Below are 23,143 nucleotides of genomic sequence, written 5' to 3' on the forward strand. Positions count from 1 at the left end.
TACATAATATGTAGACGGTAATTATTAATATTTATATTATAATGTTGCTGAACAATCGTATATTATAACTACGACAATAAGTACAGAACAGTTTTTAACGTTGTGCCGAAATGTTCATTCGATCTTGGCATTCACCGCGTGCCTTATGATTTATATTAACTACATATAGGCCCAACAGTGAACGCAAGGAGCGAATTTTTTACTGCTGCAATGATGTATGAGGTAAGTATATAAACTATAATATTATTACCAATATCATAACAATAAAAAACTGGTAATCGATTACCGGCGTGGTATTTACATACCTATGTTAATTTAGCGAGTGTACTTCCGGTATGAATCTCCGGAACGGTCTGTAATTTTTGAAGATATTTGGCGCTATTTAAGAGCTAAAACAAACTTCGTTATCAAAATTTATTAATAATTAACATAAACAGAACTGTTCGCTTTAATCATAACACACACAAAACAAAAAAAAAAATCATCTTCCGCCGAAAAATTATTGTCAAATCAAATATGTATGTGATTTAGATACTCAGGAAATGCAGAGATGATATTAATATTATAACTAGGTTCACCCTTTTCCGATTTTGGTATAAACAAAATGTTTTGCAATAATAACTCGCAGTTATTTACATATTTACACAATATTTTCTCTCTAAGGTTTTTTAATTTACTAGACATCAACTTTGGCTTATTGTTGACCGTTTTTATACGTTTTTTATACGTTGTTATTATTTTTTTTATTTCCGATTCTAAAATAGAAATGAATAATAACGAAGATTTTAATTATTTATGTCGGAAAACCCTTGATGCTCATACAATGAGTTCAAAATCTATTAAAAGTAATTTGCAAAAAAAAAATCAATTCATTTTTGCACTTTATTAGCATACAAATATATATTTGAATCGTTTAAAATTAAATTCAAATTTTAATGAAGAAACAGAATTTCAGAACATGATTATGCAATAAAAAATAAGGAAATAATAACGCAAAGGTAGAAGATTGGTTTTTTATATATTTTTCAGTATTTACAATTTTTTATATTCGTATTTTAATTTAATGAATTGCCTTTGTATGATAATGTAAGTTATGAGAAATACACTGCAAAATTGAGAAAAATAAATCTCCAATATTTGTATTTTAATGGGGTGAATTGATATTATACGTTTCAAAAATAACTAATACGAGTTCTTATGTACAAATACTGGAATAATTGTTAATTTATATTTTTTTTACCATGAATCAAGTTATATTTTGCTTTTGATTTTATAAGTATAAAAATATACAAACAATATTTAGATACCTACGTATTTAAATCAATGAAAGCTCATTGATGTTTTCATTTAGTACTTATAGTCGATTAAATTTAAATTAGTCAATTAAAATTGTAATAAATGGCCTACGTTGTAATTCTATTTTAAGATGATTATACAGACAAATCTTATTATATAAAATATATTATGTAAATATTACTCTTAATAGTAACGTACGAACAGGGTCAGATTTAGAGAAGGGCAACCGGGGTGACACCACCTGGGCCTCCACAATAATCACTTCGGGAAAAAAAATCTTTCAAATTACAAATGTACTGTCACCCCTGTCACCCCGCCGTCCTGTCGAAAGTGGCCAATAGGATTAAAATAAATTTAACACTGATTCTCGATGGGCAATTCCGTGAAATTTTATGTAGCCAATATATTTGTATATAACCTTGAATCTACTTTGAAAAAAAAATTGTTCATTTTATTTGGAAAATAATTTGGGACCCGGGGGCCCCTACCCTTTGATGCCCCTAGGCCTCACTCCTCTAAATCCGGCCCTGCGTATGAAAAGATTTTATACACATGTAATGTCGTTATTGAAAAAAAAAGTGTATTCTATACATTGTGCACTTCAATAAAATGTTATGAATAGCTATAGGTGTTATCTATGTAGAAACTGTGTATTATTAATAAAAACACTTTAAGCTAGCATACTAAATAAAATAATGTTAGTGCAAATATTATATACAACTTAGCAAAAGGTAAAGTTGTTAAAAGCGTTTTCATTCAAAGAACATAAATACATATGTATGAAAAATATGTCTTGTGGTAACTATATAGTTTTATAATATTGTAGAAGACCATGAAAAATCTAAAAGATTATGACGTAGTAAGGACATTTAAAAACTTTTTGTTCGTAATATATTATTATGTTAGATTAGGTGAACTTTATAATATTATATCAACATTTTAAAAATATATGTTAAGAAGATAAGACTCTACATTTGAAATAAAGTCTGTACATAAAAAATACATTAAAAGAATTTACTTCATATCACGTTATTAAATATTAATACGTATTATAATGGGTTTGTTTGATGTTGGCGAGAAATAAATATATGAGCTATGCATAAGACCAAATATAATGTTACAAAATCGTAATATATTATTTCATGTCAATATGAATGCAATAAGCATGCATTACCTATTGGCTATTAAAATATATATCTTATTTTATTATTCTATTAATCTAATTTTATGAATAATATAAATTTAGATTTAAAATAAATGAATGTAAGAAAAGTTTACCAAAATCCAAAGTTAATGTGATTACATACTCGAAATATTATAATACCTATTTGATAATACAAACATCTTATACAAAAATTGATCCAAATTTGTCAATATTCTACAAGCTTATGTACTTAATATCGCTAAGATAAAATATTGGTTACAACTGATGAACAAATTTAAATAGGTATGTAATATACTTAACTAACTTCAAAGTGAAAGTTTTTACTTATTAACGAATACAAAAACTATTTATTTACCTAATGATTATAATAAAATAACGTCTGTATAATATTATGTCCATTTACCATTGACCATTTTACGTTTAATAAATTGTATGTAAAAAAAAATATTTAGAAACGATATACAGTGTTACAACAAATTCATACTACATGGAAAAAAGACATTAAATTAATAGCTTTCATTCACCTAAACATAATGTGAAGAAGTTTCTATTTCTAAAGACACGACGTTGTTCTTGACTTTAATTTAAAATATTTTACTGACCAGAAATAAAAATAAATGTACATTGTCGAAACAATACATTGTGAATCCCTAAGTCTTCTGTCTTACTTAGTTTTAAATCGATTTCTGAAATTATTAAGTTTACTGTTGGACGACTGGGGAATATAAAAGCCTTAACTTATACTGTAAATACGATTTAAACGAAACTTTCGTGATTAGATAGAATATATTCTCTTGTTCTATCTGATTATTCGAGTTTTATATTACCATATAAAATTTGAAACATTTTGACAATGAAATAAAGTAAATGTTACTAAAACATTAAACATTATGTAGGTACTGAAAGTTTTTTAAACAACTCAATATTTATGAACGTAAAAACCCTTAAGTTAAAAATGAAAAACCGTAATTTTTCTTATGATATTTACGGTTTAGCATTAATTATTTCCAGAAAATATGATGTCTAATATAGTTTGATATGATATACGAATCCATAACTTATTATCTAATAATTATTATTCAATACTCAAAATTGTATAAGTAATGAAAATTATGTTGAGAAAAATCAATCATAATATCAAAAGTTAGCTTAAAAAATAAAATAACTATAGGTTATTTATAAAAGTAGGACGTGATATAATTGAATTTAATGAATACCTACAATATTATAGTACCTATGTGAAATAATAACTATAGGTAAGCAATCACTCACCGAAGAGACTTATAAAAAATTATGAAACACTAAACTTTGTTAGAGGGAAATGTATTATTCAACTGGTTCGTGTATATTATAACTATTGTACCCACATTTTAAAAATACGAGCACACAACGAAATCTTATTACAAGTAGGTATAATTCCATTTGTTTAGTTACCTACGTCTGTTTTACGGTTATTATAATTTATGTAATAATATCACGGGAGCAGGTATAATACGGTATTTTTAAACAATTAAATGAGATAATACGATATTATGACGTGGGTGGGTAGGTACTAAAACCAGAAATAAACGTAAAGCTCTATATATTATTTCAAAGGAATGTTATGTCACTGCTATATATACTATATACACCTACACGTAATACACTATGGTCAATGGTGTTCATCCAAACATAATATCCCCAAGAGCGTATATTTCTCTAACTTAAATTCGCTATTATAGTGTTTTTATTACCCTTTGAGTGGGCTCTGATGAGGGCTCTAAGCGTTGCAAAAAACTGGTATATCAGAGGAAACATCGAAATCGGCTTAAGTATTTTACATTAGTGAGTAAAGCTTTTAAAAATATGCTAAATATATTACTTATTTGTGAATTATTTTGTAATTAATATGTTTAAATTTAGTAGAATCGTCCAAAATTCAACACCATAATAAATCGAATCCTTAATTTTCTAGTTTCCATTTTTTTTTTTTTTTTTTGTAATTTTATTTGACTCGGGTGACGTACGATAATACATTTAGATTTCCGTCTATGGCTTCAGTAAAAATTGGTTAAGGGATAAATGGTGAGTGAACTGTTTGTACTCGCTACTCGCTATCCGGAATCGTAATATCAATAAATAAATAATTTTCACAAAACTCGCATTAGGAACAATTATTTAAGTGTATTTATTTTGGTAAAATCTTGTCTTATGTTATTGTAATAATTAATAAACAATTTAAAGATTTCTTATCTGTAATGTAAAAAATATGTTAATACAATTTTTAAACAATAAATATTAAATACCATTATACTTAATTCATAATATTAATTTAAAAATATATTTTTTTTTCATTGAAGAAATTGTATTTAATAACATTATAATGTTGACTATTACCTATTCTAGAGTCAACGTAACAATATAATACTTGTTATTTTATTTGCTCTTATAATAAAATGTATTTTAAATGTAATAAATTTATTTAAATATAACAAATAGCATTAATAATTGTTACCAAGATACTTCGAAATAATAATTGAACGATTAAATTCGCAATATTATTTTAATGGAAAATCTATTTTAAACAATCTTTATATTTATTGTCAGTATATTTTTCGCTCAATTTAAAAAATGTATATCATAACGACATACGCATTGCACCAATAAATATTTATTCAACGCATGACCTATAAAAATGCAAGTCATTATGAAATATAGTTCAAAAAATTATCCATTTGAAAGAATAAAAACATGATTTATTTTAATGCCAATTGATTCAAAAGAAAATGTCGTGTATAAGTATTTTGATAACGTATTCTCTGACATAATAATAAGTGATAAAAAGACAAGATTACCTATGCTTATAATTAAATAGCATAATTATGCAAATAACTTTATTTACATGTCTATTACAGTAATTTTTTCTGTAAAACTATACAGACAATGAGAATTATACGCGTCAATACACTGTATACATTTATTTTTTATTAATAATATTATTACGTGCACGAGACAAATAATAATATAAAACTGATCAACAAATGTATTAATGCGTAATAACATGAAATTATCAAGACATAAAGTGACCTGTTATAATTATAGACATTGCAGTAATTGATTTTAAACTTTGGACCAAACTATTAATAACGACGCAAATACACGAAGGGTAAGCCACAGCTATTTACTATCATTTCAAAACTTAAACTGATCTATACGAGGCATGATATTGCTTGATCACAGAAGTCGCCCTTAAACTGACGATTTGTGTACCTATGTATAATTATATAAGTAACTATTTAACTCTGATTAAGACTATGTCTGATTACCTTTTAACATTTCCAAAATATTTATGATAAATTCATTAAAGAAACAGACTGAATGATTATGATTTTTAAAATAGAAAGTTCTATAAAATTTAAATTACCTCTTCAAATTGAAGAATCAACAATTACCTAACTTTTTCGAGGTACAAAAAATATTTTTATAAGAATTAATTATCTCCAATTCAGATTTTTTTTTTCACCAAAATGTAGTCTTGAATTAAGAATTGTAAAATTCAATAGGCAACTATAAAACGAACATATACCTAGGTTACTCTTATAATACTGTTTTAATTAAATATATTATCAATAATTATAAATTAATAAAAAGTTAAACATTATTGATTTTAATAATCAGACGTATTTTGTTTTCTACACGATTGAATCCGAATGAAAAATAATGTCCAATTTAACTGATGTTTGTGTGCGCATCAATAACGTTTAAGTGCAAACTATTGGTATTTGTGACGGGATGATAAATGTCGAGTAATAAATCACACGGCAACAACTGATTAATACAGCAGTTTGGTTATAATTAATTCTAAAAAGTATAATAGATACCAATTTACCGAGATTTAAGCTTAATTATATTCCATAGTAACTTTTTACACTACACTCGGGCAGTTGGGCTAGACTCGTCATCCAAAAATCTAAAACATTTTAAGGTATTAATCTTAAATCTTAATTTTCTTATTTGTAATCTCGGACTTAAGGCGCCATCTAGTGCAATAATAATTTGTATTCTACAGCCATTAAAAGTTCTAAGCTTACGCAGTTCCTTCGTAATTATTTTTACTGCGTGGCAAAAGATAACAATTAAAAAAATAACGTCCATAGACATTTTTTATAGATAATTTCTAACTATTATTAATGTAAAAAAATTATTTTTTTTCCTCTTGATACAGATTATAAAAATGTATTATAAATTTTGTAAATGGTAAAATTACACAAGTTATGTTGACCTAACGGGTTATGAACAAAAAAAATAATGTTTTAATGGCGGTATTGCATACGGAACGTTCAAACAGTAAAATATATATGTATATATATTTCTATGGGCCGGAAGTATGAATAAATTCTCGTACTATACAAGATTATGTATTAAATAAACAACACGTTTATATGGATATGTTAAATATTTTTGTGAGAATTATAGTAGTTAACGTTCTGAATCATATTATCGTTTAGCAAAATGTATGAAATGATTTTTTTTTTAAACAAAATCGTTTTAAATACATATTGTAAAAATAATATTCTCCCCATAAGATAACAAAAATATGTTTTTTCGTGAAGTTTTTATAAAATATTTATTTAATATAAAACTGTTTTATAAATTAATATATTAAAAATTCTATATATAACGTAAGATTATTATAAGGATACATTTTTTCAAGTATAATTTTAAAAATAATCTTTAATCAAACAGTAAAGGTCTATATAATGTATAAAAGACGTTGCTGTTATATTCATTTTCAGACGTTTGAGTTATATTGTAATAATAATATGTTAATAAACCTGACTGTCAAAACTTTCAACAGCTGATGACGAAATTGTTTGTATAGTCCTACGAGATGGTATTTACGGGTGATCGAAATGTTTAAACTAAAAGATAAAATTGATTCTGTTCAAAACCCTTTTTTTTTAATGTATTACTATAAATAAAAGAGAACGGATTGTGTATATTTTGTTATAAAAAATGCGTCCTATCTTAAAAATTAGCATTTTGGAATTGGTTTTATAAATTTAACTATATCTTATTACTTAATGTATTATGTATATTTGTAAAATATGTATTAATGTTTATAAACCCTAACCTTTATCTACCCAAGACAATATTTTGTATACAAAAATAGATAATAAGTGTACTACTTTTATTATTATTATTTTTTGTATTTAAATAATTAAAAACGTTTAATAAAATATTGGATTTTTTAAATCACAAGATGTCGCATAGTACCTATATTATAAATAACAATATACAGTGATATTATTAAATTATAAATGTATAGTTAAAATACTAAAACCATTTAATAACGATAATAATAAAATTCATACGGTGAGATATTTATTAAAATTCCTTAAATACACCTTGAAAGATTTCAAATTTTTAAATAATCTAAGTGGAAACTTATATTTTTTTTTTTTTTTAAATAGTAATTTTATACAGCCAAGTGAAATAGTAATGTTCTTTTTTTTTAAACCGAAAGTTGTAATAAAATTATGATTTATGTTTTATACAATTTACAAAATAAAATATATTATCTATTATAGTTAAAACGATAATGTTAATGGCAATTGGTTGTTCTAAAATGTTCAACAACTATAAACAATAAAAATAAATAGTTTTGTGATTTTGTATCGAATAGTATAGAGGGTAATTATTTAAATAATAGCCAGTTGATGAAAAATCTATATAGAACTACCTTCATTGTATAGTTAATGGCTTTAATAAATGAAAAAATTAACTTCCGGGTTATACTGAATAATTGATATTATATTTTAAAAGTTTTATTTGTATACGTATAATCTTATAAATTGTATTATATTATTCTTATAAAATCAATAAAATGCACAAGAAAATAAAAAAAGGTTATACTTTGTGGTACAAGATACAAAATACGAATAAAATGGTAATTGTGTAAAAAAAATGTAATACATTTTAAGTATTATTTTTCGACTAAAAAATATGAGAAATTAAAATATTTTATCAAAATAAACATTTTCACTTAACGTAATAATGCATCATAACATAGGTAATATAAATAGTCAAGAATATAATATCATCTTCCTATAGTTAGTATTATTATTTGTATGCATACAATAAATATAAGTATATCTTGTGAATGATTCTTTCATAAAAATTAATCTAAAATATTAATTCTGCAAAAAACACCGATTTTATGAAAATAACAATATTTAGTTATAAATTGTACAATAAATACCTATTGTTATTATAAAACAAAAATATGGTTATGTTAAAAACGTTGATATGAATTTCAAAATTAAATTTAAAATTAATATTTTTATACAACCATGTAACACTACATTAGTTTTTTAATATTTTTTGGTGTACATATATGTATCCTAACTACGTATCGTTTTTGTTTTGTTTTTAAGATAAAATATATTTTAAGAACAATATTAAATTATTAAAAAATATATTTATTTTAATTAAAATTTTTTTGATTAGTAAACTATAGTTATTGGCATGAATATTACATCAACATTACACTAGTATAATATATAAATATGTACGTACCTGCAAGTAAGATCATAATATAATCTACACGGTTAAATATTTTATAAACCGATAATATGAATAAAAATAATTATTAATATTCTTATAACTAGAAAAGCATAATGTATCTTAATATAATTTTTAATTTTAACTGCAATACACCATTATGCTATAAAATGTTTAGATAGGTACTATAATAATTAATAACTCACCAATATAGTATCGCATTTATGTCTTATAAGTTACCAAAAAACGAATTAATGCAGAAATGACGATGTGCTTAGACACCTAATGTTTTGTATTCGTTTTACAAATGTATAACAGAAAAATTTGCATTTCAAATTTTGTGTTTATTCAATTATAGTCCAAATTTAAACTCGTAGATATTATTTATTTTTACATACTGAAATTTTTTCGTTAATTTAATTTTAAACTTTTAAAGCGAGGTTTAAGTTTTTGAGTTATGACATTTCACCCACTCATATTATTATGTTTTAAAATTAAAATATCAAATAAAAATTAATAACACAAAATTGGAGTTGCTGAATGCAAATTTGCTGTGGTATACATTCGTAAGAGAAAAACAATCTAACGCGGGTGTGGCGTCCTTTTATAACAACAATATAATAATTCAAACCAATATAACACAAAGATAGGATATGAACGATATTATAAGTGGTATTTTGTACAGCCGGGTAACAACATAATTGTAATTGTTCTTATCAGTATTGTCGAGGATCTTGTATATATGTAATAAGTTTAACATTTATGAGTAATGATAAGTACCTAGTACCTACGTCATATAATATAACATCAACAACAATAAACCTAGACCCAAACGGTCGGTATCATCACATGTTTATAAAAACAAAGAACACATTATCAAGTTAAAATATAATGTTAAACATAATATTATTATCCACAAGTGAATTTGGTGAGCTAATAATTTTAACACTCGATTATAATACCTTTAAACGTTTAAAAATTAAAACCTAGGGATAGGTGCACAATATTATAATATAGTAGATAATAATATTGTGGTGACTGCGATCATATACCTATATTATCTTAAAACTAAAAATCAAAGGGGACAGTGAAAGCTTTCGAAGAAAACATGACGAATAAAATAATAATAATACTCGTCACGCATAAATTACATAAATTATTATCATCGCCGAAGAGGAAACGAACGATGGTCTAAGACAATTTAAAACCGTATAAATAATAAAAAAAAAGTCGAGTATCCTTTGAGGTTCTGATATGAATTTATGTAAACACCGTATATTTGATATCAGACGTGTTATACCTATTATATTATCATAATAATATTATATTTACCTTTGACGAGCGAAGTCCTTTGGCGCGACGACGAAGACGATACAGAAAAGGTACCTATATAAAACGTAGTGTTATGGATATCGGTTTAACAATAAAAAAGATGACATTTGAAAACAACAAAAATATACATATAGGTATATAAAAAAAAAACGGGAATCATAATTTGATAACAAAATAAATTGTATTAATATTTACGATCGTATTGCTATATTTATATAATAATATGATGATGATGATGATGATGATAATGACAATGATTTTTTTTTTTATATATATAACGTTAGACAATATACCTAATATTTTTTTTTATTATTTTTTTTTAACCTACAAGACAATTATAATACATCGTGATAATTATCGTCTTCGCGCCCGCGATATGTGTGATTGGCGGCGTGGTGCGTGGAGTCGCGTTGTGGTTTGGTCCCCATCGGCCGGTGGTGTGCACGCGCCAGGCTTGCCGGGCGTACACTGTTCGTCGGCCGTCGGACCGAACCGACGTCGACAACGAGGACGACGACGACGACGACGACGCCGACGACGCCGACGACACGAAACATCCCTCCGACGGCAGAGCCCGGCCGCCCCCCGTGGCCGGGAACGCTAGGAGCGCGCGCGCCGCCGCATCCCTTATATATTATTATTATTATCATTACTATTATTACTATTATTATTATTATTATAATATTATTGCGACCGGAGCCGTGCCGAGTCGCCAAAGTCGTCCGGCGCACGCGGTCCTCATGGTCAACCGTGAGCTCCAACCTCCATGCCGTCGCGGCGTATATATTATAATATATTATAATACCACCTCGCTGCCGCCCGTACGACGATATCGCTTCCTGCACGTCATCGCTTCTCCATATCCGACTCGCTCTCATCGCTCCGCTAAGCGCTCGCCACCCCGTCCGCCCGCCGACAGCACATCTCGCTCAAACCCCACCGCTCGTACGTTTTTTCAACCCCCTCCCCCCGCGACGCTCCGCGGCGGCGACGGACTGGCTGCCGGTGAAACCGCCGCGCCGCGGGAAAGTCCCCGCGGACGCGGTCCAGAGACGAGCGGGCGCGCGCGCAGCGGTTGGCAGTGCTGCGACGTCAGCGAGCGGGGAAAGCGCGCTCGCCCGGACGGTCGTGTACTCGAGGGTAGGCACCCACCGCCGCTGTCGCACGAGCGCGTGTGTGCTAAACTCCGCTGCCAAAACGCGGCCGTTTTCCACATCCGCCTCCCGCCGATCACTGCTGCAGCGTCGCACCCTCTGCCAGTCCACGTCACTCCCGACCACTCGCGTTATACTTACCCCGTTTTCCCGTCGTTCGCGTTTTTTTACGCCGTCGAGTTTACGTTCGCCTAATTAAAATCGAAAAGGGGGAAAAAAATCGGCCGCGCTCTCCTCTCTCGCGCATAGCCCTTAGGAATGCTTTTCAACCCCCTTCCCCGGTTTTTACGACCCCGCGTCTACTGCTGCTAATACCTCTGCGAAGACGCAAAACGCGTAATACTACTGCAGCACCGCACGGAAACGCTCCACGTGTTCCTAATTGTTCCTGTGCGTCGCCTCTCTTACCTGTAAACGCTATGCATAGATGTGTGTTATATATACATTGCTATTAGCAATAAATCAGGACGATTCTGCATAAGCGGAAAAGATAATAAAATATTATATTCGCGAGTTCCAACCGCCACCACAGTTCTGGTATAACAATACTTATCTCTTTGTTTCGTCGGAAACGGATAAAATCTTTATGTTTTGTCGGAATGTTTGTGTTGTGTCGCATTAACAAAAAGAGAGACAGTTTTTGGGGGGTTGTTTTATTTTTTTCGAGCAGTAATCTCATAATATAACCGAAATCCTAAACTAACCCCTGAAAACAAAAATAAACATTGATAATTACTTTTTTCAAATTAATCAAAAAAATACATTATAACATGGGTTTGTACAAAATATCATCATCTATCATAATTGACATTATAATACAACAATTCGATCATTTAGAACAAAAGTTGTTACGCTCAACGTTCTTAAACGGTTACCATTTGCTCGAGTTGAACCGCTAATAATAATAATTGGAAATACTTTTTAAACACGTATTAAACTTAAAACGTCATTTTATCATCATCATTTTTCTTAAAGGAATTTTATCAAAACCATATAAAAGCAGAACTCTCAGAAACCATAACAATCGGGTATTTTAAAACAATCTATACCGTACATATATACTTTGATTTTTTTTATACAATCATATTACACCTGCAATCATATTTGTGTGTAAAAACTCTTTCAATCGACTATTAATAATTCTTCATCCCTATTTAGTTTGATGCGAGCACACATTATTTTATATGCACACAAAACGAGTTAACTTCGTTATCCATACTTACCTACAACGGAAAAATAGGCATGCATACCTTATTATTATTACTTTGTGTCCTTTTTATATTATATGGTAGAACGACTTTTATACTATACCTATATTCGGTCATTTATGGCTGTGCAGCTGCGCATGCGATATTATTTTTTATTTGATAACAATATTTTATTTTTATATAAGACAAAATAATGGTTTTTCAATAATAATATGCGGGGTAAAATATACATGCAATATCTTTATTATTTATTATACTATGCAACCTCTTATAATTTTATTTAAAAACAAATCACAACGTTATAATAATATATTATACCTACCGCTATCGCTATTATAATAACCTACCTATATAAAACATTATATTTATATTATACTCGATATTAACTTCTCGTTTCTATACTTGAGCTTTTATTTTATAACCAATTACTCGTATAAGTATCAACCCTTACTAAAAGATTTTTTCAATTCTACATTCTTACGATTACAAACAAGCCATTATTTAAATATAATAAAAATTGTATGTTATTATAATACAATTTACGGGATTGTATCTAATCGAATCAATTGACCACCAGAAAATGTATTATATTTGTTCATATGAATTTCATCTAAACAGCAAAGATCACAATTGAAAACATTTTTTTGATGTTTTATCTTAAGTTACATTGCATTTAGTTTATTGGAACGTTTTGACATTGGTCCAACAAAAAGTAATTACATTGCGTATAGTTTTACATGCACCTAAGCTTTAAATCATATTACATAATATTGCAGTATATAATATTTTATATTATGAATTTTTTCAAAACGTATTTTGTGTTTGATGACTACACTCTCTACCGCATTATATTATATTACACTGCAGTTTAAATATAAGGGGTGCCGATTGAGAACAGACTGGCTTTTTATTTTTGGTCGTGAATCATCGATCTGTCAATAATTTATTCACTGATGTGCTATTGTATTAAATGTATAAGATTGGAGATACAAAACACAATGTATTCTACTTCTATTTTCAATAACGTTTTATTGTCATATTAAGTATACACTATATTATTATATTTCAGTATTTATGTCCTAATGTGATGCAGTGTAAATAATACAAACCACAAGATATATAAAAAAAAAAAATGAAAAAATGAATATTATTCTAGCTATTAGTACAAAAGAAAAAATGAAACGAAAGTGGAATTGTTAATTGTTTTTTTTTTTTTTTTTTTTTTTTTTTTTAATTTTATCAAGTCTGATTTTTATTATTTACTAAAACGGCATAATTATATATAAATACGAGTATATTATGTTTGTTATTCTATTAATAAAAATTCAGTTTAATTTTACGAATCAACATAATAAAAACTATAGTAATACTAATTGTTTGGTTGATAGAACATTTTGTGAAATACGTATGTAGAGCTGCTTAATTTTTATGGTAAGCATAATATGATTTAAAAAAAAAATCACGATAATTATTTTTATTATTATCATTAGATAATAATAAAACTAATTTTTACCAATAATAATTTTTATTAGTTTTATAGAAAAATAGAAAATAGAAATATACCCATCCGAAAGTCACAATAAGTTTTGTACAGTATCTACAAATTATAATTATTGAATTCAACTAAAAAAACGAATTATAAACATAGCCGCAAGTGCGCAACTATAGAACTTAAATATTAAAGGTACTAAATTGTACGATCCTCCTCGACCTACCAAATACTATTAATAATAAACATTTTTATATGCACAGTAAACACGCTCACCGATATTTAAGTATAAAAACTAGTTCTACTGTATAGTAGATGTCAAGTGTAGGTATACCTTCATTATTCAGAATGTTACTATTTGAAATTACAATGAATATCAGCAATGTAAATACATACTCTTACTCATAAATATTAAATGAAAATTTCAAGTTTCTACAGTTATTTATTTTTGAATTACATAAAAAGAAAAACTAAATCAATATTTTAAAAATCTGATTTTGCATAAAACCCTATGTTTTTCTCAATTTATTTTTTATTTCAATTTTCCTGATTATTTTAAAAAATACAAAAATATATTTCAGATAAACATCATTTAATTCTTTCAGCTGAAAATATAAAACTCATTTATTATCTTTAAAATGAATTTATTTTGTTAACCACCTACACAGGTATTATTTTCTTTAGATTTTTGATATTAAAACATATTTTGTGAAACACCGTTAATTCATTCTGCATATAGTAGCCTATAGCCAATTTTTTGATAGTATTTAAACGATAAGCTTATTTCAACACAAAAAAGTTATCGAAAATAATTTAGAAAAACTAGTAACTACTTAAACATATTAATTTTTTTGATAGTTTAGTCATAATCTAAAAAATAAAATATGCAACAGAAAATAAAAAATAGTTTGTTCCCAAAATTACTTTTGATGTTTGACTAGGATTGCTGAATTAGAATCTCGGACGCTGAAAAACATACCTATTTGTTCCATTGTTGAATCTATGGTCTTATATATTATTTAATAATAATATGTTAATATATTTAAGTGTTTACAATTTTTTATTTCAGAAAAATTCATTTCAAATTTTTTTTAATATTATTATTATACAATTAGGTATATGTGTTTACAAAATAATATTTTTGAAAAACAATTATATTTTCACATTTTTAATCGTTATTATTTTTTAGCGTTTTATTAATGTTATGATTATTATACGTTTTTAAATCAATTAATTAACAATTAGATGGTAGTTTGAAACTTTGCTTTACATTAAGTGTTGTAGACTGAAGATAGTGTATTTTGTCATTGAGTTTAATCTCTGTAATGGATAAGTTAAATTTGATAAATAATTGCTTAAAATTTAAATAAGACAGTCTATCTACTAAATAGTGATATGTATCTCATAAATTTACTGTTTATAATTTTACCATTAATGTTAATATTTTACCAAAACGATTGTACGCAGTAAATTCTTTTTATCATTTTAAAATCAAATGACCACTTAATTTTTGTACATATATATATATATGAGTATATTTAATTTATAGATTAAGATTACAATGCAAATTGGGATATTTATAAAATGATTGTGACCCGCGAAAATGGTTAAAGATCAAAGATCATAAATTTTATTTAATTTTATGGTAATAAAGTAATCAAAGACTAATATTGTATAGTTAAATTGCACTTATTTTAGTCAAACTTCAGTTTCGTAAAAAGCAGGTATCGGTCAAACTGCAGTCGAATATTAATTAACTAATGATTAATTAGCTTTTGGAGTCAAAAAAGGTATTTGACAAAATTATTATCCATTTGAAGGGGTTAAACGTTTTTAAAACACTTATTTCCTTTTCACTTACAGGCTATGAGGACTGAAAATAATTTTAATAATATTGGCGTGGTTAAAAATGATTTTTGATACACATATAAATGTAATTACATTTTTTTTTAATCGTTTTTAAAGTCGTAAATTGTTTTTCGTAGTTATTATAGTAAACCGAATTTCAAAACTGTAACCTGATAATTAATTTTTAAGTGTAGGTATAAATTTATATATTTTTCAATGTTATTTATTTATTTATTGTTGAAGTTCTTGTGTTAGCTTCATTTTAATTAAATGATTCTTTGTGATTATGTATTAACTCACATCGAAAAATTATCCGCAATTGTGAATGGCATTCACGAACCAATATAATTATTAATATGCTATTAGATACGCCTTAAGGTTTGTAAGTAAGATTCGAAACATTTTAAACATATAGAACTTTATTTTTCAAATACTTTTATTAAAACCTTTTTTTTAGTGTAATTCACAAATTACCTGTTTTTACCCGAGTGAAATTCGATCATTTATTTTAGATAAAAAGCGTGCTTCAGCCATCCCAAAGACTAATGTAGATTTACCTATTGTTTTATTTTAATATTTCCTTACCTTTTTTAAATATATATTGTAACAATAATCGATACAACATTAAATGGGTATAGACATTAAACAATATGAACTACAAATTAATGTTAAATAGAAGTTTACCAATTTACTGGTAAAATAGTTCAGTAAATTACCAAAAACTAATTTACTTAAACTTCACATTACTATAACTACCATTATTTTATGATTTATTTAAATGATTATTAAAGTAATATATTTAAAATATAGTAAAATTACTATTAATAATTTTGGTAATATGAATTAATGTTGTTGAAAACAATGCATTTATTAATTTTTAAATATAATAATATTATAATAGTACATATACATTTTAATCACATACCTATTATTGTTATTTATTGATGATTAAATTTTGACTTTTCGTAGAACAGTGTAAATAATTTCATGTTTTATCTTTTTTAAATGTAACTGTTATGTTTTATACTTAAATTATAATAATATTAATGTACATTAAAGTTTAAAGTCTAAAATAATAATATTTTTGAACTATAACAAAAAAATTTAAACCGTTATTTATTGCTTAAAATGTTTAAATAAATATTTAATTTTGAACTTCAAATATCTACGAGTATAAAAATATTCTATATGCATATAGTATTGTTTACATTTTTAAATTTCTTTCTGAACTTATAGGTCTTTATAAGTATAAACAACGTTTTATACAATTTTCAGATCAATGGTATAATTATATAAATATTAAACATTTTATGATTTTTAACCCCCATACGAATTTTCAAATATTTAAGGATTTTAACAAAATTTTAACTTTGAATTCTAAAAAAAAATGTGTTTTAGAATATAAATATTTAATATTTTAAAATAGCTATATGTAATAAAAATGTATATCATGAACTTTAAATTCGATTTTCAATTTTTTTGAACAAGCAAATAATTTTTTATTAACAATAATTTAAAATAAATTGCTAACACCTATAAAAGCTAAAAATAAGCCTCAATATTTTAAAAATGATTATTTCAACGTTTAGTGAACAAAATAGTAATTGTTCCTGTTGTTTGTTTTGAATTATAACAAAATATCAAAAGAAGAGAAATTTTTATTTTATGAATGAATATCCAATGTCATAAAAATTTTAACTGCAAACAGTGCAAACGCTTATAAAAAAATAATATGATTTTCCAATAAAATTTTTCAAAGTAGAAAAACTTATAAAAAATCATGTACAACAGTTTTAAATATTTAATATGAAAACAAATTTTTTCATGAATTCCTAACAGAATAATTTGAAAATTGTCACAATTTAGACGACATTTTAAGATCAAACACTTATAAAAAAAAAAAAATGTTAAATAATTTTCAAAATTTATTAATACTAATATGAACAAGTTTACAAATATGACCGTGAATTCATTTTTTAAGGTTTTTTGCCGAACAAACAAAATATTTATATATACCATAATTTCAAAAAAATTTAATCTAATGGACAATTTATTACGTGTAAAGGAAACTAACTAAACTTAATTAAAATTTGTTAAGTATTGTTTTTAAATCTAAAAATTTGTAATATTCGTTAAAAAATATTAATGGAAATACTACATTTTAAACGTTATATTTTAAAACACGTTTCGAAAGTTTGTAAATACATATTTTAAAACTGGGAATACTAATTACTTATTGTGCATTTTGTTTTCAAATAGCTATGAAATTACGATATGGTTATTAAATATTTTAGATCCTAATCTAAGACCCGAGTATTTTTATAAGTTTTAAAAATCCCTTTTCGGAACATTTTATCAGGTTTAAATAGGTTTAAGTTAGTTTTTACTTGTTCAGACATGTTAGATATTTAAGAAATACTACGAAAACAAACTCAATATAATATAATATCTATCTAACTAAATTAATGAAAGCGTAATTTTTCTTTAGCATATAACTATAAAATAAAAAACTGATGGAAACTATTTATTTATTAAATTGTTTTGATATACTTAATAATTCATATTTTTAAATATAACGTTTTTTATCACGAAAGCCCACCATACATTTTATTTACTTAATTAATAACAAGTGTTATTGATTACGTTAGGTAGTGTAATTTATTCGGTTTTTTATGTTATAATTATCTACTAAAATATATTTATTTTAACTGTAAATTCTTTATTTTAATACAGGACTATAATATCAATAAATATAAATTTAACTAAGTACCTATTTCATATTATTTTATTTTTGTTTATAATGTTTTATTGTCTTAATTTATTATTTAGCTTTTCTAAGTCTTTAATCAGCGTCTTCTCAATAAGTTGTAAGCTTTTTTCAAAGTTTAAGCTTTACCACTTTGGTATACTTAGCATTGGATTTATAATATAGTCAATGCCATCTACTGGAGTATTTGTACAACTCTCAATGTTTAAGTAGAGAAAAATATAATGGTTTATATTATTATATTTTTGAATTTTTATTTTATTTTATTTAGTTTATAAATAAATCAATGTCTCATCAAACTAGTGAATAAGTTCAGTATAATTGTATTCGATTAAATATTATTTTGTGTAAATTTAAGTAAACTTAAAATATTTTTTATTGTTCCTGAGTTAAAAATATTATTGATATTGAAATATTCAAAATACATCATTTATTTTATCTTGCATTTTAGACAAATATTTACAAACTAGGAATTTAAGAAATCTTGGAAAGCCATAAAAAATATTTATTTTTCAAAGATCGATAACATTTGTATAACGTGAAATGAGTGTACACAATTTCTCATCTAGTTACTAACACAACTTGTGGTTCAGTAAAGAGTTATAAGCTTAAGTACATAACTCTATAAGATTTTAATATTTATATACGTTTATATGGAATTTGATTACATGTTTTTATGACCCGATTGATTTATTTACTTAACGTTTGGCATTTAGAATCCTAATGAGTGATAACCCAGACCCTTGATTTACCCATAGATTTTTATGGCTTAATAATTTGATTTTCAAACTTTCTAATCAAATATAAAATATATATGCAACCTAGATTGATACTTACATGGCAACACTAAACTATAATAATATAATGTTATATTTGCCATAATATTAATAAACTATGAAATAAGTTTTACAATTCCATTGTAACTATCTAATTGGTATTTTCGATGCCGCTAAAGCTAAACTGACCCTAAAATTGTGTCAATATTTTTATGATTATTTATTTTTAGTCATTCTTATTATTACTATATCTAACATCAGATGATATATGATAAATAATTTATAGTGTATTTATACGTCATATTAACTTGATGTCAATTGGCTATTTCAAATTATGTGATGGTTGTATAGTAAATAACATAATATTATTATCAACATAATATTTGCTTATTTACTAGAGGCATACAATGTATACTTATTATATCTATCATTATCTATATTTATTAACGTTATTAAATTTGTGTAATAACTATAATAATATATACTGAAATCAGTTATAATAATCACTACAATCATATCATAAAACTTATGATATGTTAAATACAATTATTGTCTTTATATTCTTCAAAAAATTATGTCTTTTGGTTATAAGTTGAAATATGGAAATACCAAAAAAATTATTTATTTATCTGTATATATTTTGATCATAATTTATTTTATCAAGTTTTTAAAACGAAGAAAATTGTAGACTTTTAATTTTTTATAGTAGTCAGTAGATATCATCATTTGAAAAGAACTTTTAAGCCTATTAAGTTAATTTTTATAAAAGTAAACTGAAGTAAGTTATAAGCTTTTTTTTAAGTTACTCTAAAAACACGCAAGAAAGTTTCATTTAATTCCTAAAAGATTTATATAGTTTAAGATTACCAATAAATTGCATTAATTAAACAATTTTAATCATTTTTATTCTATTTTTAAAAGATTTATATAGTGTCTTTGACTTTTGAAAGTATAAACAGTTAGGGATTAGTTTATATAAATTAAGCTTAGCTAAGGTGGCTTATTTTTTTTCATTTTTAAGATCTTATTACATCATTATCATTAACAAAAGTTTAAAAAAATATTTACTAAAATAATTTATTGTATTTTACTATTCATTCAAATTCTAAAGTAAATATAAAAAATAAATAAATATTTTTATTGCCAATTTCAATGTGTGATTTAAGTAGTAAGCCTTGAAATACTAATAAATAATTTAAAATTAAAATAAATAAATCGTATTTTAGTCTATAATTTTAAAAATCAAATAATTAATTTTGGTTTTATGCAGGGCCGTAGACATGAGGGAGTTTAGGGGTTCAAACCCCTCCCATTCACATTGTATATTGTGGAAAATATAGGTACAAATGTTTGACTACTTAATAATGTTTTAAATATTACTTCAATATAATTTGACGCCCCCCCCCCATTAAAAATCCTACCTACGGCATTGGTTTTATAAATGTAATACCCAGTTAATATAATATAGGTGTTATTATTTGTATATTATATGAAATCAATTAACAACGCTTTCAAGAAAAAATAAGAATAATCAAGTTGGTAAAGTTACCATCTATTGTTTAGTAAGTTTTGAAGGCTACTCGTTATTCTAGGTCACTTAATCTACGGATTTAAATGCATTTGAATTCAATAATAAATCATTTCATACAAAAAAGGATTCTAAGTAAAAACGTCTTATCAGCTTTTATAACAAATGATATTTTATAATTTATTTATATTACTATTAAATATAGATAATTTATTTTTATTTTAATAATATATACCTTATATATTATCTTATTTTTTTTTTTCACTTGTAATCAAAATCAAAAAACAAACAAATATTTTCGTCGAAATCTAAAATATTAACATACATAAATTAATTTATGTGGTATTTCTATTTAATTACATTTTAATTTTAAGAAAGTTTTAAATTTTAAAAACGACGTAATCATGATACAAAATTATATGAAATTAGCTCCATTTTTGATATTCTCTTGATTTATTATTTACTTAATAATATTGCGGCTTGGTGGTATGAAATAACGTTTTAAAGTGAAAGCCACATTCAGTTTTGAATTTCTGTTAGCTATATTAATTATTAACAACTTTTTACTGGCCTGCATACTTTTTTTCTGATAAATAATTCAAGTTTTAAAATTAGAAAACAACCAACAATATTGTATCATTACTTATAAAATGTATATCATATTTTAATATATCTAACAAGAACCCTTTACGGACAAGGTAAACTAATGTTATAATTAGGGTAAGGATATTTATGATTTTGCTAATTTTTTTTAGGTTGTCCAATTGCTTCTTCCATTCTTATATAGTAATATGTTTCATGATATCTATATTTAAAATATCAAAATTTTATTTTGCATTTGCATACAGTAGCATATTTTACCATTTTTTATTTACAAGTGAATAATTTGTATTTTTTCTATTTTTAAGCATATATTTTGCGGTTTTCAATGCAAAATGCTGAAAAATAAAGTTACTTTATAATAGAATAAGCACATATATAAATATATTATAAAAATAATTTTATTTATCCCTATTTATTTATATTGCATTTTTTTCCACAATTCTTTATTTTTTAATGCATATTTTTCAAATTTTTCATGCATATTTAGCTGTTTTTTAGTATATAAACATCATAACTTATACTTTCGCATAAATATCACGAGTAAAACTTAATAAGGTAAAATATATAGTATAGTACTAGCATTATCTACACTATTCAAATACATTAGATATTTTAACATATTCAATTTTATAAAATAAAATAAAACATATAAAATACATCATTGGTGTGCATTTTACGTATTTTTTTTTTTTTTAACACACAGATTGTAGTTTAAATAAATTTGAAATAACATTCAATGAGACAATAAATATTTCGTGTAAATTATACATCGAATGAAAAAAAAAACTAAAAATTCGAATGGATTAAGAAGGTTAATAATTAAAGATGGATTTTTTCGCAAAAAGTTTTATAAAAATAGATATTTTTTCATATTTTATTTAAATATTTTAAAATATAAATTACACACTCGCATTTCTAATTTAATAATATAAATTATTCAATCCAAAAATCTAACTCAAATAAGTTGGTTGGTATTAGTCATGTCATACCTATACCTACTTCGATTAATTTAATGATATCATAATATTTTTAATTTATCATTATTCTTGTGAACCTGATCCACTATAATTGTTTTAATTTGATCGGGAAGGTTAAACTACTTGTCCAATTGTTCAGTTGACGATCAAGTGCTTTTTTTTAGTGCAACGTTATCGTTATCTTATTCAATGTTTTGTTGTTTTTATTAAATTATAAACATATGTATTATAGTTTTATTAACAATACTAACAGAGTTGAATATTTAATACATTGACACAAAGTATCATTCTGAATTCAGAGTAAGAAATAAATATGAAACATTTTTAAATCACAAAAATGTACTAACTACTAGTATTTTGTAGAAAAATACATAAAAAACTTTTTTGTCATATATTAATTTATACACATATATTTTATATCAGATAGGTTTGATAAAGTGACAAAATATGAAAATAT

General features: G+C 25.2%; 1 protein-coding gene across 1 annotated transcript in view; it reads left to right on the forward strand.

Moving 5' to 3' along the window:
* Window positions 1-202: 202 nt before the first annotated feature.
* LOC114133000 (class E basic helix-loop-helix protein 22) overlaps window positions 203-23,143 on the forward strand; it is a 43,802-nt gene continuing 20,861 nt past the window's right edge. The window contains exon 1 of the mRNA XM_050206401.1: window positions 203-222. Within this exon, the coding sequence (XP_050062358.1) occupies window positions 218-222 (5 nt within the window). The 5' untranslated portion in view covers window positions 203-217. The remainder of the gene's footprint in view (window positions 223-23,143) is intronic.

The sequence above is a fragment of the Aphis gossypii genome, chromosome X, assembly GCF_020184175.1.
Source record: "Aphis gossypii isolate Hap1 chromosome X, ASM2018417v2, whole genome shotgun sequence".
Classification (NCBI taxonomy): domain Eukaryota; kingdom Metazoa; phylum Arthropoda; class Insecta; order Hemiptera; family Aphididae; genus Aphis; species Aphis gossypii.